The 24,882-nt window shown below is 44.2% G+C and overlaps 1 protein-coding gene across 2 annotated transcripts in view; it reads left to right on the forward strand.

Annotated features, from left to right (window-relative positions):
* Positions 1-24,882, forward strand: part of SNX1 (sorting nexin 1) — a 749,531-nt gene that overhangs the window by 530,486 nt on the left and 194,163 nt on the right. For both annotated transcript variants that reach the window (XM_078684988.1, XM_078684989.1), the window contains exon 10: positions 13,365-13,458. In XM_078684988.1, the coding sequence (XP_078541114.1) occupies positions 13,365-13,458 (94 nt within the window). The remainder of the gene's footprint in view (positions 1-13,364; positions 13,459-24,882) is intronic.

Raw genomic sequence — 24,882 nt, forward strand, 5'->3', positions numbered from 1 at the left:
GGTAATTGTGTTTCTAAAGGGCCCAAGATGACATATACAAATTCCTGCACAGGTGTGATTCCGAGTACCTGATGAATATATGCAAATATTTTTTTCCAAAATGACCTTAATAGGGGACAATCAAAAAGCATGTGTGCCAAGTCTCCAGGTGCTTCCTGGCAGTTCCAACAGTTAGGCGTATCCCTCAGTTTACATGTAAACAATTTCTGAGGGGTCCAGAACACTCTGTTCAGCAACATGTATTTCGTTTGACATAGAATCGGGGATATCTTATTTGTTAATGCAGTGTCGTGTATTACCTGCCAATCTATCGGTATACCTGTCGAGTTAGGTTCCGACTCCCACTTGCTTTCCGTTAACTTATGTGGTTTCTTGGGCAGGGGGAGGAGCAGTTTATATATTCTAGATACAAAATGGTCAGCATGGTACAATAGTCGGAGACGGGTCAGCAACCATTGTAAGTCTGTAGTGAGGGCACGCTTAGAGATAGCGGCTTTCAGTTTCAAGAACTGGTAGAATTCTATGGGTGGCAAATTAAATTTCTTTTGTAATGTCGAAAAGGGTAGGGGCCTACCATGCTCATAGAGGTCATTCACCATATGGATACCAAGTGTAGCCCACAACTCCCAATAAAGGGTCTTTCCCTCTATCCGAAACATAGGGTTATACCATAACGAGAGTAGGGTAGATTTCTTAATCACCGAAGCAGTTTTATGGGACTGGTCAAGCCTGAGGAGTGCTCTTCTAGTATTTAGTAGAATGTATTTGGAGTGGGGTACATGGGTCAAATCCATGCTGAGGAGAGCTGAGAGGGGTGCATGTGCCATTAACGACCGCTCGATAGATAGCCACACTGGGGTATAGGATGTAGAGTCAACCAGCCAAAGGGCCCCCTGCTTACAGAGGAAGGCCGTCTGGTAGTTCCTGAACGAGGGCAGGCCCAGGCCGCCCTTTTCTTTTGCCAATTGCAACTTTTTTAGTGATATCCTGGCTTTTTTCCCTCGCCACAGGAACTCTCCAAACAACCTGTCCACTTTTTTGATGAATTCGTCCGAGAAAGTCATTGGGAGCATGCAAGCCAGGTAGTTAACTAGAGGTGTGCACATCATTTTAAGAGTCTGAACCCTACCCCACCAGGACAAAAATTTGGGTGACCAGCTATCTAACAGCGTAGATATCTTTTTTAACGTTAAGTCTTCATTCACTTTCAGAGTCGTTATTAAGTCTTTCTCAAAATCTAAGCCCAAATATTTAAAAGCTTTTTGGCTGCCAGGTGAGGCCAGATGAGCCCAGTATTTCTTTACCCCTGATGTTGTTTAGTAGCTTGACTTCTGTTTTGTCCTTATTCAGCTTGTATCCTGAAACTTTAGAGGACCCATCAATTGTGTCCATTAAGGCCGGGATAGCCTCGTCAGCCTTCTCCGTCAGAATCAGCACATCGTCGGCGTATGCAGTTAATTTTACAGTACAGTCATCAAACGGAACACCAGCAATGGCCTCATTATTTCGGATATGACACAGAAAAGGTTCTATAGCTAATAAGAACAGAGATGGTGATAGTGGGCACCCTTGCCTTGTTCCCTGTTTCAAGCAGAAAGAAGAAGAGAAGGAGCCACCCGCTCTAACCTTAGCAGTAGGGCCGGCATACAGAGCCATTACAAGTTTAGTGAATGTCCTCCCTAGATTAAATTTGTGTAAAACTGCCTCAAGGAAGGTTCAATCTACCTTGTCAAAGGCTTTTTCAGCGTCTAGTGTGACTGCTACAGTGGGGGTATTCAGCAGTTTTGCTTTTTCTAGGGCATGGGCTAACACTCTGGTGTTATCGCTAGACAGTCTGTTTTAAGAAACCCGATTGAGATGGGTGTACGAGGGCAGGAAGAACTTTTTGTAAACGGGCTGATAAGATCATGGCTAGTAACTTACAATCTAAATCAATCAGGGAAATCGGCCTATAATTTTTTGGTAGCGACGGATCCTTGCCATCTTTTGGTAGAGCTGCGATAGTCGCCTCTGCCAATGTGCCCCTCACTTCACCTGACTCCGTGAACTCGTGGAAGAGGTTCGGAAGAGGTTTGACTAAATCTGTGGCAAAGCTTTTGTAAAATTTTGCCGTAAAGCCATCAGGGCCTGGTGCTTTCCCACATTTCAACCCCCTGATTGCTTTTTCCACCTCAGTAGCCGAGATCGGTTCATTAAGGCTGTGTTGGTCCTCCGGTCCTAGCATTGGCAGGTCACATTCCTGCAAATACTCCTGAATTTTGCCCTCAGCAACCGATTAATTTTTAGCATACAGGTCCTCATAAAAGTCTTTAAAGACCTCAGTTATTTTTTGGGGGTCCGAATGGCTTACTCCCACAGAGTCCCTTATGACATTAATAGTATTTTTCTGCACCTTGAACTTTAGGTATGCAGCCAGGCTTTTACCAGCCTTATTAGATTCACAGAGCTTAAATCCTTGCCTTCTGTCTAGCCACACTCCCGCCCTTTCGCCCTTTCGCTCACCAGCTTGTTATATTCGTATTTTCTGTTAGTCATGGTATTAAGTGTCTCCCGATCCCTTGTCATTTGGTGTCTGTTTTCCAGATTAGCTATCTCTGCTTCTAACGCTTCTATTTTGCATTGCAATCTCTGTTCATTGCTGAACGGATTTTGAGGCACACCCCCCTTAGGGTACTTTTCAAAGCATCCCATCGCACTAGATCTGAGGTGTCCCCTCTCCTGTTAATCTCCAAATATGACCGAATAGCTGTTTGGATGTCAGTTTTATTTTGTTCTTTGTGTAAGATTTCCTCATTGAGTCTCCATGACGTTTGTTTAGGGGACGGTGTAATGTTGCTGAGGGATAGAGATATGCATGAGTGGTCTGACAGTACTCTCGGTTCAATTGATGTATCCTCTATTCTTGCAACGCCATTTTGTGTAATGAAAATGTAGTCAATGCGGGAGTACGAATCTTGAGGAGAAGAGTAAAATGTGTAGTCCCTGTCAGTAGGGTTTTGTATTCTCCATGTATCAATCAAATTGAAATGTTGACACAATTTGATGAAAGCATTATGTGATTTGTTCGGTTTAAACACACACTTCGAATCTCTGTCTAGGGCAGGGTCAAATGGAAGATTAAAATCACCCCCTAGTATATGTACTGCCGTATCAGGTATCGTTGCAATCTGCTTGACTAAGTCCTGCCAAAATTCTAAGTCATTAGTGTTAGGTGCGTATATATTTGTGACAAAAAATTCCGTGTTGTCCTTGGCAAGCTTTACTGTGACCCAGCGCCCCTTTTCGTCTGATGAGGAAGATAATAATTCTACCTTGGATCTTTTTGATAATAGTATCAGAACCCCATTCTTTTTACCAAGTGCACTTGACCCTACAACCTCCGAATAAAACTTGTTGCGCAGAGTATAGAACTGTTTAACGTCCAGTTTGGTCTCTTGCAACAGAACAATGTCCTCCTTCTGCCTGCGCACATAGTCTAATATCTTCTGTTTTTTTACGGGTTGATTCAAACCTTTAACATTCATAGACAGAATCTTCAGTTGGTCAAGTGAGGTCGTCCCAAGCGGAGTGGAGAGCGTTGGATATGACATTTATACTAGTGTATGTATCATGAATGTTTTATGAGACCTAAGAAGTGACGTACCACGCGGCGCTTTATGTGAGGAGTACCCTGCTTTGACCCTTATGTTGCAAGACGGACAAAAACCATGAGCAGACGCTCGGGCGCCCAAGATAGAACACGAATGGTCTGAGTGTGGGTATACAGATACAACACGTGCATGATACAACTTGTCCAGTCAAGAGAAAAGGAATAGGCTAGAGGAGAAAGGAATAGCAAAGAAAAGAGAAGAGGAATGAGAAGAGAAAGAAAAAGAAAAAGAAAAAATGCAAACCAGAACATACAATACACATCCCCCCCTCTCCCCCACATCCCCCCACCCCGCCCTCCCCAACTGTAGTGCAGAAGCATGGCGACGTGAGGAAACCCGCAGTAACCCTCCCGTCTAAACTAGTCTTGTATAAACATTGGAACAGCTATGCACAATGCATAATACATATTAACATTTACGTAAGCAGTGAAACATTGAAATGGTGTGGCGGAACCAACATGGAGCCAATAAAGCACTTCTAAGGTGCATTCTTGTTAGCCAGAGATAATCCAGAATACTCCACTAGATTTATAACAAAAGAACGGTAAGTAAAAGCAATATAAAGTACAACACGGACCATTGGAAGGTATTACAGCTTCCTATCCTTCATCAATGGCCCTTAAGGGCTAGTAGACTCTGGGCCTATTCAGTAATGATAAGTAGCCTAAGCAAAAGCAATAAATTGCCAGTGAGCAATCACTTAGTCAGAGAATCTCAGCATGGCAGCTGTGAGATCCGACCAACTCCGAAGTACCCTGCCGGTGTGCCGAAGCATGGACACAGTCAGATCACTACGAGTAACATCTCTCCGGTACCCGCATCAGTAGTAATCAAACAAGGCGAATCAGCTCAAGTCAAAGAGTTTGGATCAATAACAGCAGCTCGATGTCAGATCAAAACGAGATAAGGAAAGTAAAGAAACTTCCGGGACAGTAGTCCGAACCCTTACACCACATTACAACTCACGGTAAAACTTCCAGCGTCAGGAGGCGTCTGCGAGCTTGAGACCTTATCCTGTAATTGACAAGCCCACAAGGCCTGTAGATCTATCAGGTTAGAGATAGCCTGATGAAAGCACCATCGCCCAGAGGTGATCATTTGTATCTTGAAGCTGAGGTCGCCAGATTGTCTGGGTTATTGGTTTCCATGTCGCGTTCCATATCTCGTCCTTCCAATTCCTCAAGCATGCGTTTGAGCTTCATAGGATCCGTGAAGTAGTGAGACGATCCACGTATTGTCACCCTGTACCTCGCCGGGCCCACAAAACCAAATTGATATCCCTTCAAAGACAGTTTTGGTCGTAGGGCTAGGAAGGCCTTCCTTATTTCTACGGTTTCCTTGCTGTAGTCTTGAGAAATGTAGACCTTGGCGTCCCTCCACAGGATATGATTGTGTTTCCGCACGAAGGCAAGGATTTGCTCCACGTGTTGGTAGCGTAACGGCTTACATACGATGGGCCTAGGTCCTTTCTGCGTCTTAGTGATTCTTCCTGGCACTCTATGTGCTCTATCAAATTCAAGAGGGTTGGTAAAAGTCAGGTTCGTGGCTTTAGTAAACCAAGATTCCAAGAACCGAGTACATGATCCTTCCGAATCTTCGGACCCTTTCGGAATCCCAAAAATGCGTAGGTTCCCTCTCCTATTCCTGTCTTCCAACTCGGCCAATCGTCTAGTTGTCTGGTCAGAAGAGATGTGTAGGTGTTTCAGAGCCGCCGAGGTTTTAACCTCTATGTCTTCCAGGCGACTGATCCTAGATTCTGTTTCTGTTAAGCGCGCATTAGTGTCTCGGATATCTTGACGGATTGCCACCACTTCCTCTTTAGTGACCTTGGCTAGGTCCTTCACTTCATCCAGCCTGTTCAGTATCATATCAAGTGCGTCCGGAGTAACTTTCTTTGGTTTATTTGGCGATCCCGGGTTCAAGTGCTCTGATTTAAGTCTTTTAAGGGTACCCTGGTCTTTGGTATCCATCATGACTGCTAGATCCTTTTCTGAATTGCTTAGATCCTTGATTGGTGCCCTGGAAGCCCCCCTTCGGCAATCACGTGGGGTAAATTAGATAGTACAAATCTATATAAGGGAGTGGTCAGCCAGATCACAGTTCACTGGTAGCAATAACACTTCATCAGCTGGGATCTGAAGTACAGGGCGTCTCATGCATTCATCCAGGATGTGCACGTGGTGCGTGTAGTGACATTAGAAGAGATCACCGTGAAGAGATCACTGTCGTTGGAGAGATCACTGTGTATAGATTGCTGTGTAATAGGAAGAAAACTGTGGTCTAGGCACTTACTATCATTGGGGATATCACTGGTATATTAGGGAGCCCGCTGTGGATTGATGTCAGGCAATCCAGGCGCTCATCGCAGCAACTTTAAGCTCTCATGACCAGATTGGCAGCATTGTGGATAGATCATTCATTGTGTCATTGAGGAACTCATTCTGGTCTAATGGCAGGCACTCCAGGCACACAGCATAGCAACATTAATCTCCCGTGGCCAGATTAGAAATATGTCCCTATGTTCCTCCCCAAACGTTAGAGCATTTGTCAGCATCGCTCGTCTAGCGTTAAAATCAAGCTAACTTGGACAGAGTTAGTGTGGAAAGTCACTTTGCCTCGGACTCTTAGGCATTACCGAGTGATGGCCGCCATCTTGGTTAAGGCAGAGGAAGCCCCGACATGGCCGATCGCACTTTACTCATGCAATCATCATCCTCGCCTTTCCGCTCAGGTGTGCATTTATTTATACACGCGTCCACCTACTTCAGACCCCCTCGTGATGGCAGATTTCACCGCTACGCTGGAGATTACTCCGTGCCCTGTTTCCTCTCCTTTGTTCGTGCTGCCGCCATGAACGTCCGGAGCCTCGCTCGGTGCAGCTCTCATTCCGCTGCAGCTACGGCCACGCAGGATAGCTCATCGCAGTCAGGGAGTGATCCGGTGCTTGATTCTTCGGTCACATCCAAGCTGCAGGCTCAGAAAAGCGTTCCAAATCCGGATGAAGAAGCTCGTGACGGGAGGAGAGACGCTCTAAACCGCCATAATCCTCGGCGTCCAAGCCACGCCCCCAACACCAACTGAGTTTATTATTAAATGTTTATGTTCGAGGCATATGGGCTGCAGACCACACACTTTTGCATTAGATCACCATCTGGTGGTGGGCCCAGATGATTACACTTTGTTGTTGTCTTGGAAGAGTCTTTGTCTGCTAGGTAACTCCTCCCTTAGACCGTAGTGCGCATGGGCATCGACTCCATCCTCAGATTGTTTTTTTCTGCCATCGGGCTCGGATGTGTTCATCGGTCAGTCCCGTTACCGATCTCCTTTCGAATCTATAAATCAACTAAAACATCAATATCGTCTTCGACACTGATTCCGGTCGCCCGCGTCGAAGAGAGGATCACTTCTCCATTCCAGTGCTCATCGGAGCCATTGGGCCCAACTGGGCCTTTGGCTCATGGAAAGAATACCGTTCAAGAAGTGCCCTCAGTGTGGACACAAGTTTCCCCACACCGACCTGCATGAGGTTTGCAACTTGTGCTTGTCTCCAGAGCACGAGAGTCGAGACTGTGAGGCCTGCGCTTCGTTCCGGTCCAAGAAAACAATCCGGGATCGTCGAGCTCGAAGAGCTATGGAGCAGTCATTGTCGTTGACACCAGACCTCATCATCATCGTCGAGGCGCCGAAGAACAACAAGAAGACGTCGCTTCCGAAGCAGAGTCAGCTTCCGGTGAGGAGGATCGATCCGAAGATGACTATCTTTTTCCAGCTGGTCAACCGGTCGACCCTGTCCCCCCCACCTCCCCTCCCCCCCCAACACCAGGACAGGCTTCGTTTCCACCCCCGCTTTCGGGTCCGGGTGCGCGCCGATCGAAACCTTCTGATGCCCCGCCTTCGGGCTCGGCAGCGAAGAGTATTAAAAAGCCTCCAGTCGGCTCGGGCTCGAGTCAGACTTTCGGTCCCGAAAAGCAGAAAGTGCTTAAACCAAAGTTAACACCGGCACCGACACACCCATCAATGCCGAAAGTTACCGAAACCAAGTTCGGCACCAAAAGAGGTTCCGAAACTAAGTTCGGCACCGAAAGACGTTCCAAAAGTTACCGAAGCAAAGACAACTCTGGTAACTAAAAAAGCGGACCCGAAAGCGGTTTTCATATCGAAACACTCTTCGGCACCAAACGCTTTGGATCCAAAAAGCACAGATCCAAAGAAAAAGCTAGAAAAGACTTCGGAACCGAAATCAAGAACTGTTTCCAAGGCAATAGACACTGTGAAGGCTAAGCCTGATGGTTCCAAACCACATAAATCGGCGCCGAAAAAGGATTTACCTATAGAAGAGCTTTTCCAACCTGATGTCATCCAAACACTGGAAAGGTGTACACAGTGCCTGAAAATGGACTGCTAGAAAACACTGTATAGGTTGATAGACAAGTGCACAGCTGGTTCAGCCAAAGTTAAAGACCAGTTCAATCTTTAAAGTAGGTGCTCCTAAGGTGTCGTCCTCTCCCCGAGGGACGAGTAAGAACATAGAAAACAAAGTGCTGTCAATTGAAAATTGATTGCATCCCTTAGGGCACTCTTGTTGCCCTAAGGAATGCAATCAATTTTCAATTGACAGCACTCGCCAGCTAGCACACATAGTATAACATCGCAAGAGGAGGATTATGGAGATACATACTCACAACAGAGTTATCAGCAAATAGATTACATTAATGACCCAGATGATATGGCTGGATCATCAGGTGACCCTTGGGAGGATTACAATGCACCAGATGCACCAGATCTACCACAAGACTAGGCATACCCGTCTAGCCCATCTCCACCAGATGACACCATTGGGTTCACACAACTCATCCATAGAGCATCTACTTTTCATGGTGTAGACCTGCATACAGATCCAATATAAGAGGATTTTCTTATGGATACACTGTTAACGTCACATAAAACCATTACCACACTTCCAATACTTAATGGAGTGGTAAGACACGCACCAGAAATATTTATAGACCCAGTCAGGGCCAGGGTAATTATCCCTAGACTGGAAAAGAAATATAAAGCGGCTCCCTCTGATCCTGCATACATTAAGGGGCAGTTGCCATTAGACTCTCTGGTAGTGTCAAATGTGAGAAAAAGAGCCAACTCACAAACAGGGGATGCTCCACCCCCTGACAAAGAATCAAACCTTTTAGATGCTTCAGGGAAACACACACTATCACAAGCTGCCAATATATGGAGGATTGCTAACACTCAAGCTCTGTTAGCAAGATATGACGGAGCTCATTATGATGAGCTTGAGTCACTCATGCAACAACTGCCAGAACAATATAAGGCTAGGGCTGCTGATTTAATAGAAGAAGGAAAGGTTATAACTAATACCTCCATAAGATGCGCGCTAGACACTGCAGACACAGCATCTAGAGCAGTAAATACAGGGGTATTGTTGCGTAGGCACGCATGGCTAAGAATCTCTGGCTTCAAACCTGAAGTACAAGCCAGTATATTAAACCAGCCATTTGACCAACAACATCTTTTTGGTCCAAATGTAGACAGTGCACTAGAAAAGATGAAGAAAGATACAGATACCGCAAAATCAATGGGAGCTTTACAAACACAAGCCCATAGACCTTCCGTTCGTCGCTCCTCGTATAGAGGCGCATCAAAGGGTTTCCAAACTGATAACACCTTCTCTACTTACAAACAACCCAACCAAACCTCGCCCAGTAAGGGATACTATAGAGGAGGTTATAGAGAAAACAATAATAAAGGCATAGGCAACAACAATCGCAACGCCTCTACTCCCAAACAGTGACTTCCCTTCCATCCCCCCAGACCCCATTCCACTCCGGTCGGGGGGAACATTACAACAGTTCCTACCTGTCTGGAACTCCATCACCACAGACAGGTGGGTGATACAAATAATTCAGTCAGTTTATTGCCTGGAGCTCACTTCCACTCCTCCAAAAATACCACCCAGACAACGTCCTATGTCACAAGAACACCTCTTGCTATTAAGGCAAGAGGTGGAATCACTGCTGCAAAAGAATGCAATAGAACCAGTACCAAAGCAACATCACAACACAGAAGTTTACTCCCTTTATTTTCTCAGACCAATTCTAGATCTAAGACCCCTAAACCAGTACATACACTCAGACCATTTTCATATGGTCACATTACAACACGTTTTACTGTTGCTAGAGAAAGGAGACTTCCTTGCCACATTAGACCTCAAGGACGCCTACTTCCACATTCCCATTCATCAGTCTCACAGAAAGTACCTAAGCTTCGTGCTAGAAGGTCAGCACTACCAATTCAAGGTGCTCCCCTTCGGAGTGACAACAGCACCTCGAGTATTCACAAAGTGTCTAGCAGTAGTAGCAGCACACTTAAGAAGGGACACCATTCATATATTCCCATATCTAGACGCTAATAAAATCCAAGTCATACAACCAATGCAGTGAATCTAAAGAAATCACATCTACAACTGTCCCTAACTCAGCAGTACCTAGGTGCCACTATAGATACCTCCAAGGCAATCGCATACCCCAACTTACTGAGAATGCAAGCTATGCAGAATCTCATCAAAACATTCCAAGCACAACACTCACTACAAGCTCGAGTATTTATGTAGTTAATAGGAATGATGGCATATTGCATTTTCATAGTCCCGTACGCAAGACTACAAATGCGCCCCATACAAGAATGCTTAGCAGGTTAGTGGAATCGGGCTCGACAGGAAATAACAGATCTGGTGGTGGTAGACGACCGGACGCATCGCTCTCTGCAATGGTGGAACAACAAAAACCTTTCAAAGGGCCGGCCGTTTATAGAGCCAGTTCCACAAATAATACTGACTACAGACGCATCTCTCACGGGATGGGGAGCGCACTTACAAAGTCACACAGTACAAGGTACGTGGACAATAAAACAAAAGGTACTTCACATAAATTATCTGGAGTTACTAGCAATCTTTCAAGCTCTAAAATTGTTCCAACATTACATATCAAACAAAGCTGTACTAGTCCGGACGGACAACATGACAGCAATGTATTACATTCAAAAGCAAAGAGGAACACACTCCCTACACCTCTCCTGGCTGGCGCAGAGCATTTGGTGATGGGCCATTCCTCAAAACAATTATCTGTTAGCAGAACATCTACCAGGAGTTCACAATCAATTGGCAGATCTGTTAAGTCATCAGAGACAACAGATACACGAATGAGAGCTGCATACTCAAGTTCTTCAGCCATTTTTTTTAAATGTGGGGACAACCGGAGATAGATCTGTTTGCCACACAAAGCAACTCCAAATTCCTAAGCTTCGTCGCCAGATACCCACACCCATTATCCAAAGGCAATGCGGTATGGATGAACTGGTCAAACAAATTTGCGTAAGCTTTTCCACCTCTCCCACTAATTCCACTAGTGGTACGGAAACTAAGGCAACATTCTCTCACATTGATTCTAATAGCACCAACTTGGGCAAGACAGCCGTGGTACACAACACTACTGCAGCTCTCTGTAGTACCACATCACAAACTAAAACTCTCCCCACATCTACTTACACAGAACCATGGAGAGATTATTCATCCAGACCCAATGCAGCTCAATCTAGCGATTTGGCTCCTGAGGTCTTAGAGTTTGGATATCTAAATTTACCTCCTGATTGCATGGATGTCATAAAAGAAGCAAGACGTCCTACCACTAGAGCATGTTATGCAGCAAAATGGAAACGATTCGTGGTCTACTGCACACCTAACATGGTTAACCCCTTAGATGTTTCTATACAAAATATCATATGCTATCTCTTACATCTACAAAGATCTAATTTAGCATACTCTTCAATTAGACTACATCTTGCAGCTATAGCAGCATATCTACAAAACAGACAACATTTGTCCTTGTTTAGGGTACCTGCAATTAAAGCGTTCATGGCAGGACTTAAACGAATAATTCCTCCAAGAATACCACCTTCTCCAGTATGGAATTTAAATATTGTTCTTACAAGACTTATGGGTCCACCCTTTGAACCATTGCATAAGTGTGAGTTACAGTTTCTTACATGGAAGGTTGCTTTTTTTAGTAGCAGTCACATCACTAAGAAGAGTGAGTGAGATCCAGGCATTAACAATTCAAGAACCATTTATACAACTGCATCATAATAAAGTGGTTCTCAAGACAAATCCAAAGTTTCTGCCAAAAGCAATTTCACCGTTCCATCTCAACCAATCCATTGAGTTGCCGGTATTTTTCCCACAACCACAAACAGTTGCAGAAAGGGCACTTCACACGTTAGATGTAAAGAGAGCAATTCTATACTATATAGATAGGACAAAACCTTTTCGTAAAACTAAACAACTGTTTGTGTCCTTTTCACCTCCACATAAAGGCAATCCGATTTCAAAATCAGGCATTGCTAGATGGATTGTTAAGTGTATTCAAATTTGCTACCAAAAAGCGAAATGCACTTTATCCATTCCTCCTAGGGCTCATTTTACCCGTAAGATAGGAGCATCTATGGCATTCTTAGGAAACATACCATTAGATGATATCTGTAAAGCAGCTACATGGTCTACTACGCACACATTTACAAAACACTACTGTGTAAATGTGCAGGCAAAACAACAAGCGTGGGCCAGGCTGTACTAAAGACATTATTTCAAACTACTGCAACAGATGTGGGTGACCGCCGCTAAGGGAGAAACTGCTGTGCAATCTATGCAAAAGTGTGTGGTCTGCAGCCCATATGCCTCGAACGGAAAATGCTACTTACCAGTATGCATCTGTTCTTGGCATGTAGGGCTGCAGAACCACACACACCCATATCTGTTCCAGTATTATCTTATTTAGATACACAATACATGGTCATCCTTATCTGTAATGATACAACTCCATCATTTGCCCAATGGCGAAAACAATCTGAGGATGGAGTCGATGCCCATGCGCACTACGGTCTAAGGGAGGAGTCACCTAGCAGACAAAGACTCTTCCAAGACAACAACAAAGTGTAATCATCCGGGCCCACCACCAGATGGTGATCTAATGCAAAAGTGTATGGTTCTGCAGCCCTACATGCCAAGAACAGATGCAGACTGGTAAGTAGCATTTTCCTTTAATTGCTGATCCAATAGATGACCGGTCTGTGGTACATTTTAGTTCATAACAGACTATGGGCCTCATTTAGAGTTTGGCAGATGCAGAACATCCGGAAAAAAAGGCAAATGGCCCACAACCCTATTTACAGTGCCTTGATTTCTGTTCACTTGAAATTAAGCGCTTGTGTTGTATTGCAATTGCATTTATATAGCACTTACTACCCCTAATGAGGCATCGTAGCGCTTTTTGGTGAGTAGCAAACTGCTCCGTAACTCATAAAAGATTAGTGGGGAATTAATATAGATAAAATATGAAAGTAATTTGAGTGATGGATATGTTGGTCAGTTTTGGGGATTGAGAAGGATAGTGGTGGGACAGAAGAGGGAGGGAAAAAGGTTTGCATTTATGTAGCGCTTGTTACCCTTTGTGGCATCAGCAAGTATCTTGCAGATGTTCAGCATCCACCAAGCTCTAACTGATCCTATATGCTTCAAAACAACAGTTTTAGACCAGGACCCCCACTTTATTTCCAAGCAGAATGTTTTTTGTTTCACTCTTATGCGTACCTCAGGTATATAGAAGAAATAAAGTCATCAAGTTGTGTGGTTTCATTCCTTTGTAGTGGTTTGAAGAAAAGCTGCAGGAAGTGGAGTGTGAGGAACAACACTTGAGGAAACTGCATGCTGTTGTAGAAGCTCTAGTCAATCATAGGAAAGGTATGTGAGCAGATCAAATAATGCTGAAAACGTAATGCACCTTTTTGACTGCTTTCATTCACAGCTATATCTTGTCAATTTGATGCTCAACTTGTTTTTACTAGCTTTGTGTATGCCCATACCAGTCTTATTTTCTTTCAAATGCTGGGTTAGTATTGATTAAAGTTCTGATCATTCCTCACTTTTTGAATTCCCTGTGGCATCATGCTAGAAAATGCTCCCAAATGCCTGCAGGTAGTGTCATCGAACTCCTGTGGCTTTGCTCCAACTCCGTAAGTGATGCCACCCCTGTGCTTTAACACTTCCTTTTGATCTGTACTTTTTCCACACCTATCTAGGATCCTCCCTTTTTTATTTACCCCAAAACATTTATCAGGCAGTGTGCTAGGATTGTGTCTCCCCTGAGAACCACAATCTTCAAACCGTTCTGCGACTGCATGAGGCGAATGTCTGTTACTGATCCACACAAACCACTTGCCTTTGATGTCCAGGCATTACTAAAAGAGCATAATAAACAAGGCAGGTCCAGTTTCAAGCTGTGGGCCAGCTCCAGATCTGATCCCACTCCAAATCACTGTCCTTGGGTGTGTGGCAAGACCAGTTTCGCCATAAGCATAAGAAGTTCATAAGAGATTCTACTTCCACCTGTATCTCCAAATCTAGGGAAAGATAGCACAGTTGCCACTTGAAGGATCCAACTCCACCTTCTTTGTTCAGGTCTGAGCTTATACTAAGGCTGACCTCAACGCTTACTAACTTTCTGGACTGTTGTCTTCCCACGCAGCAAGTAGAGGCCTTCAAAGAGGTGATGCTGCAACTCTCCTGCACAATTCCAGGTTACTTTTGAGCACCTCGAGCCCCATTGATCCGCTGGGGTCCCCAGTCATGCGTCCGGTTACAGGGGCAGCCCAAGTGACTACTGGCCCTGTTGGGCCATTGCTCGGCCTGCTTATGGCTCTGGCCCATACCTATACACCCATGCTAAAGGCCATGTACGTTCCTTCCACTCCAATGCTGGCCTGTACTTTAGAGCAAATACACACTAATCCGGGGGTCTCACAGAATGCGACCAGATAATCAAGTGAAAAGTAGAAGTACTATGAAAGAAACAAAAAAAAGGGACCCTTAATCAGAGATTGGATTCCCCTCAATTACCTTGGTGATCAGTATCATCATCTGGTATCCTCCCAGCCAACTGATATACCTCTTGATCATAGAGGCTATCTCCTTGGAAACAATCTCTCAAGTGGGTCGTGAATGGAGAACGAGAAAGAAAAGAAGATATCCTATGTTCTAAAAAGGTGATCACAGTTGGTTTCACAAGTAACCATGAGAATAGTGCAGTGCAGAAACAGTGAGTGCAAGGTTAAAAAAAGAATTGATAAGAGAGAAACAGTCTTTATTATAGATATCCCTTATCACTCTCAATAAAAACGGGGCAAAAAGCAGTGTTCAGAAATAGTTGCTTTCTATTAAAGGTCTACCTGTTTCAGCCATTAGGGTAAAACTGCCTGAGGCTTTCTTCAGGACCTGTCTCTATTAATAGTTTGCTACTGCATCAAAAGAAAAATGTGACCTTATTTGTGTCAACTTTGAAATGAAAATTCTTTTAACAAATTATCTTGGTTGGAATAAATACTACCTTTCTATATGGGTCCTCCGCTTCAAAGGATGCAGAGGGCACCTGAAAAATAAATGAAGAAACTCGTACTCCAAAAATTCACAAAAGTATAAATAAAGAGCCTGAAAGCCTCTACCATGCGATGTGGTGTATTCAATACGATCCCAAACTGCATAATATGCCATATATCAGTGAGAAATACCATTCACAAATTATTGCTCACTCGTCTTGATCAGGGAATGGACCTCACCTTGCCTGGTACCTCACTCAGGACTACGAGGCCCCAATCTAAGAAGAATTGAATTAGGAAAAAAGGGGGGATGATAGAGAGCCTGGTCCTAACAAAAATCAGTTAATGTCCTCTTACATAACCCTAAGACTTCCTGTATTACTTCAACTGGTTCTTTGAACATTACAACATGAGAAATTTTGTTCTGCATCAGTATTTTCAAAACAGATGGACGGTAGTGTAATCGTTAATAACTTTGTTTTGCTAATGTTTACTCTGTATCTATGGTGTTACCCTAAATTCTGTGCAATTAAAAACAAAAACAAAAGGGACTGCGAAATGAGGAGCTATGCTATAAACAATGAGTGACCCTTAACACAAAAGCCCCCCCCCCCTCCTCAGAATCCAAATAACAGACTAGCTACTTCAAAGGCTTTAACAGGCCAGGCGCCGCAAAAAGTGACACAGAAAGCTTAGCGCAGTACCCCTCAGTAAGATAAGTCAGTGCTCAAGAAGGTCATCCCTTACCTGTCCGTCTTTGCCTCCGGTGGTGCCTGTGTCAGGGATGGAGGTAACTGACGGTACAGGTTCCTGTTTTTTTATAGTCGTCGAGAACCCACACATGTTCTGCATCTTCGGGGCTCCAGTCGCGTATTGGGCACGTCACGTACAATTACAACGTGATGTCAGGGAACCCGGAAATAGTAGTTTCTCTGTTCAACCCATAAAGGTTAATGATTACCATGTGCACGTCCTTTGATAGTAACAAACCGCGTGCTTGGATCGTTAAATCAGTATGAGCAAGATAAAAGTACAACCACCGATTGTTTTTATGTCATTTAGGAGTTTGTCAACCTGCGTGACATTTGCAGTACGAACCCATTATTACGAGTCACTGTGACGGTAGGGAGCAGATTTAAACAGATCTATTCCACCCAATCAGTATATGAGTTAGTACTTGCAACAGGAGTCCTCACATACTGTCGGTGGTTGTAGTTTTATCTTGCTCAGTATTGTAAGACACCAAATAAGGTAATAAAGAATTATCTCTCTGGCGTGATGACTCGTTTTTTTAAAATAGCTCATGTACTGATTCGGTGAACTAGAATAACAAGCCTTCGTGTTTCTGTAACAATGTAAACCCTCTCAGCTACATCAAATGTCTAGCTTGTATCATCAACACACTTATGAACTGCTGGATACGAGTCATGGGGTAGGAATAATCAATCAATCAGTCATATGTTAAGCGCACTACATACCCGCGAGGGTCTCAAGGCGCTGAGGGGGGGGGAGGTGGGGGCCGCTACTGATCGAACAGCCAGGTCTTTAGTATCCTCCTGAAGGTCAGCAGGTCTTGGGTCTGTCGTAGGCTCAATGGGAGGTTGTTCCATGTCCATGGCGGCGAGGTGGGAGGAGGATCTCGCACCGGTGGTTGTTCGGATACGCGCGACGATGGCGAGTGAGAGGTCGGCGTAGATGGTGGTTAGGGTGTAGAAGGAGAGCCGTCTGTTGAGGTAGACTGGGCCGGTCTTGTGGAGTGCCTTGTATTAGTGGATGAGGAGCTTGAAGGATATCCTCTAGTTGACGGAGAGCCAGTGCAGGTTTCTCAGGAGGGGGTTAATGTGGACGTGTCGTGGTACATCGAGGATAAGTCGTGCCGAGGCGTTTTGGATGCGTTGTAGTCGATTAATGAGCTTGGTTGGGGCTTCCGCCTAGAGGGCGTTTCCGTAGTCGAGTCTGCTGCTGCCTGGATGACTGTCTGTCTTGTATCTGTCGGGATCCATATGTAGATCTTGCGGAGCATGCGAAGGGTGTTGAAGCAGGAGGAGGAGACGGCGTTGACTTGCTTGGTCATTGAGAGCGTTGAGTCAAGGAAGATTCCCAGGTTGCGGGCGTGGTCGGTGGGGGTCGGGACTTCCCCCAGTGCCTTTGGCCACCAGGAGTCGTCCCAGGCTGACAGGTTGGAGCTGAAGATGAGGACCTCAGCCGTCTGAAGCTGAACTCTGACAAGACGGATCTTCATCCAGTCGGCGACGGCCTTCATTCCTTCATGGAGGTTGGCTATGGCGGTGATGGGGTCCTTGGTGAGGGAGAGGTTCAGTTGAATGTCGTCAGCATAGGAGATTATGTTGAGGTTGCGCTGTCGGGCTACGTGTGCTAGCAGGGCCATGTAAATGTTGAACAGTGTCGGGCTGAGGGAGGATCCTTGGGGTACGCCACAGATGATCTCGGAGGCTTCGGAACGGGGGGGAGGCGGACAGGTTATTATTATCGCTTATTTTTTAGCTCCGTCACCCTCTCTCCAATGGTAGTGACTGCTCCCAACCCATTACAGATTTTCAAGTAGTACTAATGAGATTGAAAAATTCGAATGGGAGCAAAAAATATGAATGGAAGCAAAAAATGTAATGTTCTTAGTTTAGAGCGGGCCTTAGAAACTAGTCCAGGGTATATCATCGTTCAGACCTTGTGTCACTGTGGAGTCCAAAATACCCATTTTTGTTCTTTAATGAACAAAAATCTAGAAACATCACTTATATGTGCTGGTATAAAAGGTTTTCCCAAAACTGTCCAGCTGAAATCACCGGCTCCATGGTTTTCTTCAACAAAATGCTTTGTTAGTCTCGTCGTTGTTTTCTTGCACCTGAATGTGCTTTTATGTTCTAACATACGAGACTTAACTTTGCCAGTAGTCATTCCTTTTTGGCTCTTACAAGGACATGTTATTAAATAGATCAAGTTCTCACTGTTACAATTCGTAAAATGTGCTTGTACCCAAGGTCTATTAGTCCCTATGTCTATAGTCCTGGAGTGTTTTGTCTGTGGGCAGAGAGAGCAGGCCCCACATGGGTGATGTCCTTGCACAGCGGGAAGGTCCCAAAGTGTTCCTACCATCCTGTTAGGTACTGTTTTGGGTCTCGTATGTATCAATTTGTCACGTAGGTTGCCTGCTCTTTTAAATGCAAACAGAGGAGATGGAATCTTGTCATTACAACTGTTGAGTATCCATTAGTGCTTACGGGCACATTCTGTATACTGTTTGCCAAAGTACTGAAGGTGTTGACGAACGTCAGGCGATTTAGGGCTGGTTTATCAACTGGAGGTTCAAGAGGTGCTACTCGATTATTACTGGCACGTTTTAATGAGCGCCTGATGAGTTTTCTGGGATAATGTCTGGCTATCAATTGTCCGGTGAGATTTTCCGCATGTTCCTTGAATTTACTCACAGTGGAACAATTCCTCCGATCTCTGAAGAATTGCCCATACGGTAAATTATCTCGTAGGGCTTTCGGATGTTGACAATCATATCGCAATAACGAATTGCATGCCATAGGCTTCCGATATAATTCACTTTCTAAGCCAGAAGGAGTAGAAAAAATGGACAGATCTAAAAAAAAAAGCCCAATCTGGTCTTATCAATTTCCACTGTAAATTTCAAGAAATTATTTCTTGTATTGAGCCATTGTTGGAAAAGTATTTACAACAAGGGGTAAAAGTAGCACTGATTCAGGATCACCTTGCCACAATATCAAGACATCGTCGATATATTGCTTCCATAAGCTGATCGACGTTAAGAAAGGATTGTCAGTTGTAAGGATATGTTGCTGTTCAAATGAATGTACATATAAACTCGCCAAACTAGGCGCAAAAACACTGCCCATACTGGTCTCCGAGATTTGTAAATAAATTGTGCCTTCAAATCTGAAGAAATTCTCTTTCATGGCCAATTGGGCGCATGACATAATAAAATGGGCAGGAGTTATTGATCCCAGGTCGGTTCCATCTATAATGAGGCAACTGTTTCTAAAGTTTCATCTTGGGGAATCGAGGTATACAGTGATTCAACATCGAAGGAGACTAAATAGTCCCTCTCCATGTCGAATTCCACCTAGGGTAGTTAATCGTAGCACATCTTTTGTGTCCTGAAGATTCGTCGGCATCTTCTGTATGATGGGCCTCAAAAAAATTATCTACAAACGTAGATAAAGGTTCCAAAATGGAGCCTTGGCCAGAAATTATCGGCCCCCCTGGAGGTGGTCTTTGAGATTTATGCATCTTTGGCAAGGTGTAAAAATACGGCATCACTGGATATTTGGTCTGCAAAAATTCAGCTTCTTGGGCCGTGACCCATCCTTCATTCCTTGCTTCTTCAACTAAGTCACTGATTATCTTCCTTAGATTTTTAGTTGGAACATCTTTCTTTCAATGGCTGGTAAAATCTTCTGTCAATCAGCTGTCGAAGGCATTCAGTTCTGTAGTCATCAGTATCTAAGATGACAATCGAGCCACATTTATCAGCAGGTTTGATCGTTATTTCAAGATCATGTGATAAGGTCTGTAAGGCTCGTTGTTCCTTCCGAGTAAGATTCCTATATGACCCTTTGTTGTTTTTGCACAATTTAGATCTATCTTCTTGGACTGCTTTCTCAAAAGTTAATACCTGTGATGGTATGCTGTGTGTCGGAGGATTGAAAGTTGACCGTTTCTTAAGGCCAGTGTTGCTCTCCCCACTTCCAATTTTTGATGACTGTTTGTTTCTGAAGGAATAGAGCAGTCATATTCTACGAAAATATTGTGCTAACTCGCATTGAATCTGAAATGGGTCCCCTTCAAAAGTGGTCACGAATCCCAGTCCTCTATTGAGAACAAGTTCCTCTTCATTAGTAAGATAATTTGTTAAAAGAATTTTAATTTCGAAGTTGAAGCAAATTAGGTCACATTTTTTCTTTTGATGCAGTAGCAAATTATTAATAGAGACAGGTCCTGAAGAAAGCCTCGGGCAGTTTGACTTTTGTTAGGACCGGGCTCTCTATCATCCTCCTTTTTTCCTGATTCTTCTTAAAGCGGGCCTTGTCGTTCTGAGTGAGGTACCAGGCGAGGTGAGGTCCATTCCCCGATCAAGGCGGGTGAGCAATAATTTATGAATGGTATTTCTCATGGATATATGGCATATTATGCAGTTTTTGATAGTATTGAATACACAACATGGCATGGTAGAGGCTTTCAGGCCCTTTATACTTTTGTGAATTTTTGGAGTACAAGTTTTTTCGTGTATTTTTCCGGTGCCATCTGCATCCCTTGAAGCAGAGTCTCTGTATAGAAAGGTTGTATTCATTCCAACCAAGATAATTTGTTAACAGAATTTTCATTTTGAAGTTGACACAAATTAGGTCACATTTTTTCTTCTGATGCAGTAGCAAACTTATAATAGAGACAGGTCCTGAAGAAATCCTCGGGCAGTTTTACCCCAATGGCTGAAACATGTCGACCTTAATAGAAAGCAGCTGTTTGTGAACACTGCTTTTTGCACTGTTTTTATTGAGAGTGATCAGGGATATCTATAATAAAGACTGTTTCTCTCATTAATTCTTTTTTAACCTTGCACTCCCTGTTTCTGCACTGTGAAACCATCTGTGATCAAGTTTTTAGAACATGTTCTTTTCTTTCTTGTACACCATTCTCGACCCACTTGAGCGATTGTTTCCAAGGAGATAGCCTCTATGATCAAGAGGTATATCGGTTGGTTGGGAGGATACCCAGATGATGATACTGATCACCAAGGTAATTGATGGGAATCCAATCTCTGATTAAGGGTCCCATTTTTTGTTTCTTTCATAGTACTCCTACTTTTCACTTGAGTATCTGGTAGCATTCTGTGAGACCCCCGGTTTAGTGTGTATTTGATATGAAGTATTTGGGGAAGAGAACTGTGGCAGGTCGTTAAAATATCGCTTTGACCCTTATTCTCTTAATGTTTTTTGTGTCTGTACTTTAGAGCCCCAACCCTGATGCCTGTGTTGGATCTGGAGCTGACTTTGGCCACTCTCAGCCAATGTTGTATCATGAAATAACTAAGACATAGCTTCTGGTTGAGAGGAATTTCCATCACCAATACTAGAGGCTTTGATTTAATCTAATCAGATGCTGTCCAAGGTGTTCAGAATGTTCTTCATGATGACGAGGAGGCAGTTCATTTACTCATAACACTTGTACAGGCATTTATTTACACTTTAAAAATGCTAGTGGCCTGAATGTGTCTCCTGAGACAGAGTTGGATTCTACATTGGTTCCATCCTTCAGAGGAGAGTTCCTTCTTTGCAGTGGTAGTCCGCAAAGCCTTAGAAGTGTTGGGTGACCTTCACTAGCCTATTGTAGATATTGCCTGAAAATGGGGGTGACCCAGCTTGTCTGACCCAACCCTGGACACCCGTCAGATTGGCGGTTGAGACTTCCATTGCGATTCCCACTGCTCTGTGGCTCAGAAAATCAAATCGCATTGGCTTATTTGGAAAGAATTTTTTCTGCTGAATACTTCTACCCGTACGTTCCTCCTCTATAGAACAATCCCAGGCATCAGACTGAATCGGGGAAATTCAAAGCTCTCATGTTGCCGCTTGTGGGGGGCACTGGCTCTTTATTTATGCCAGAAATGGCATCTGGGGAAGTCCTCAAAGACATACATCGCCCACAACGTCTCCAGTTCCGATTTTTTTATTGCCTTCCACACTGATCCAGAGCTCATTCGCTGAGATTTTTTCTCTCACAAAAAACTCAAACAGTGCAGTATAATGTGGAACCAGATGGAAGAAACACAGGATGAAGAACAGCTTCAGGGGTAAGTCAACATGTCACTTTTCCACTCTACATTTGTCCTACTCATCCAAAGTTGATCAACCTGCCTCTAGTGGCTCTCCCTCAGTGTGACCCTGCTTCGGTGTGTCTATTGGACCCAGCTCTGGATTAGTCTCTGACCCCCAACGTATTTTATAGCGCTGGTCCTTCCCGGTCCGACTCTAGCTTTTCCCAAGCTCCCGACACAATGGTTGGACCTTGCAAAATTCTTAAACGCCATGTATTCTCTTTTTGCAAGGATCTTTCTGCGAACCGGTGTATCTGCACACCCTTAGGTCTCATAGGGACATCCAGTTTTCCTCCTTATGGCCCGACGCAGTACCATGGACCTCCATGCCAGCACTGCCTTGCTTTGACCCAGCCGTTCAATACACAATGCCTTGGATGGTGTCTCTATCACCGGACCCACCTCTGCGTCTTCTCTGGTGCCAGTCACACACCCACGGGTGCCACTACCCAACACCACTCTGAAGAACAAATCTTGAAGAGGTAACCAACTCTTCATTGAAGAAAAATATAGAAATAGACTTCATGAAATATTTGCCACTAATTCTGACCCCCTAGAGCTAGGAACTGTTGTGGGCACTGCTGATCTTAAGGGAGAATTCTAGGGTCTATCCTCCGCTAGTGGTTTGGGCAGTACCCCAGAACTTGCCATGGATTTAATCTCTGGTCATCTACACCAGTAGTGGCCTCCCTCCACAAAACTATCCTGCAGAGGTTCTGGACCTAAAACTCACAACCATGGACACCTAAATTAATGTGCTACTGGAAGTACTATTTCTATTGGCTATACCAGCGGAGCCATTGCTCCTATTAATGAATCCATACTAGAACCAGTTATGGTGACGTGGGAGAAACCATTTTGAAGTCCTACAGTCAACAGATTAGTGGCCCCTCGCTATTGCCCTGCGCCAGGTGACCCGCCATTCCTCTGTCCAACCTTCACCAGAGTCTGATCATGCAAGCTTGATGCTCTGACCAATCAGGAAGAGCCTTCCTGACAATCCTTGCTCATCGGTAATAAGAGCTACTGGAGGCCTGGGGAAAAGAAAGCCTTTTCTATGGAAGCATGCCCCTCAAGCCCATTAATGCATAATACTTCCTGGCACCTTTTAATCATGCTTTATGGAATTTAGCCCAGATAATAGTTCCTCATTTTGCAGACAACTTGCATAAGTATTTCCAGGAGGTTATACAAGACGGTCAGAATGCCTCCCAGAGTATCATCAAATTAATGTTGGATACAACCAACTCAGTAGCCTGCACCATAAGCACCTCCATCACGGTCTGCAGAAATGCCTGGCTCAGGACCTTAAATTTTTCACAAGATGTCCAAGCAAATTTACTAGACATGCCATTCGACAGGGCTTTTACCCGGAGATGAGGCTGATTTAGCACAGTAGCATTTAAGTCTAGTAAGGAGCCTTGGGCTTAAAACTGCCCCATGAGACTACCATTGATTTCAATGCTAATGAGGGTTACAGAAGGGATTTTCCTTTCGGTGGTGCCAGCCATAGACGCAAAAAGATTCAAATCCACTTGTTAAACACTACAGTGGTAGAGCCAGAGGCCATGTATCCCCACACCAAACCTCTTTCACTCCCCCACCCCAACCTGCTCCACCCTACAACCAAATTACACTAGTAAAGCAGATCTAGTTTGCTTTCCCAATCCCATTCGGACCTGTGGGGGGGAGAGGGAGCAATCTTTCCTGGCCTGCCGAGGTATAATTTCGGATCAGTAAGTCCTTCAAACTATACCCTTCCATGCCTTCAGGCTTCCCCCACCGCCACCATCTTCAACCCTCCTGACCACTTTGTCGTATTGCGACTGGAAGTGGCAGTTCTTCTACAGAAATGACCGGAACAGCACTAGGCCAAGGCTGCTACGTACTTTACTCTCTGGTGTTCAAGAAGAACAGCACTTTACATTCCATCTGGACTTCAGGGTGCTGATAAAAAAGGAGTCGTTCACAATGCTGATTCTAGCTTGTTGTGTAACATTTTAGGACCCTATTGTAATTTTCCCGATTCATGCCCTTATATAGGTATAAATCACCATATCCTTATATAGGCATAAGAATCATAACCATATTTAGACATAGCTCATGCAGTCCAAATACAGCAGGGCTACTTCCTCTAGTTCTGAAAATCTACAACGATTTCTTGAAAAACTCGGTTTCAGCAGCTAGGGACTTCCTCTTGCTCGAATACTGACTTGTCCAAGAACTCCTGGAGTTTTCAAAGAACTGAGACTCTTTAATGACGTTATTATGTCCACCTTTACGTCAATCTCGGCACCTTCAAGGTATAAATATGCCCACACTTGCCATAGCAAACACAGGGTCGTTTGGAGGAGTTCGACTATCTACTTGCCCGACGCGCCCTGCTACTGCAAGTGCCGAAGAAAGCCGACCCTCCAGCAGACGCACTGAGAGAGACTCTGTCTTTTCTCTTGCCGAGAAATCCAGCTCCAGTGTTTCCAAGCTTCCCTTGCGGGTTGTTGGGAAATCGAGTCCTTAGCCTGACCTTCTTCATTCCAAATCAAGGTACGGAGCTGATTAGACCCTAGGAGAAATCTTGGACAGATTCTTGGCACAGAATAGTACATTTATGCTACACCTCACTTACTACTTCCCTCGTACATCGGGCTAGGCGTATTTTAGAAGCACCAGTTGAGTACTTTTAGCCTCTGTTATTTATGTATGTATTTATCTATGGTTTAGGAACCATACAATGCTCTTACAGTATTATTTTATTCTACACTTTCTACTGTATACATTATATTTTGCAACCAGTTTTATGATTGTGGCAGTTCATTTCTTATGCTTGAGAAAGAAGACTGTTCAATAAATCCTTTTATTAAAAACGCCTGTCTATTCATTTCTCGGCACCTCTGGTGAAACGAAGCATGCACGATTGACTGAGTGAAATATCTA

The sequence above is a fragment of the Lissotriton helveticus genome, chromosome 3_2 (assembly GCF_964261635.1).
Source record: "Lissotriton helveticus chromosome 3_2, aLisHel1.1, whole genome shotgun sequence".
Classification (NCBI taxonomy): Eukaryota; Metazoa; Chordata; class Amphibia; order Caudata; family Salamandridae; genus Lissotriton; species Lissotriton helveticus.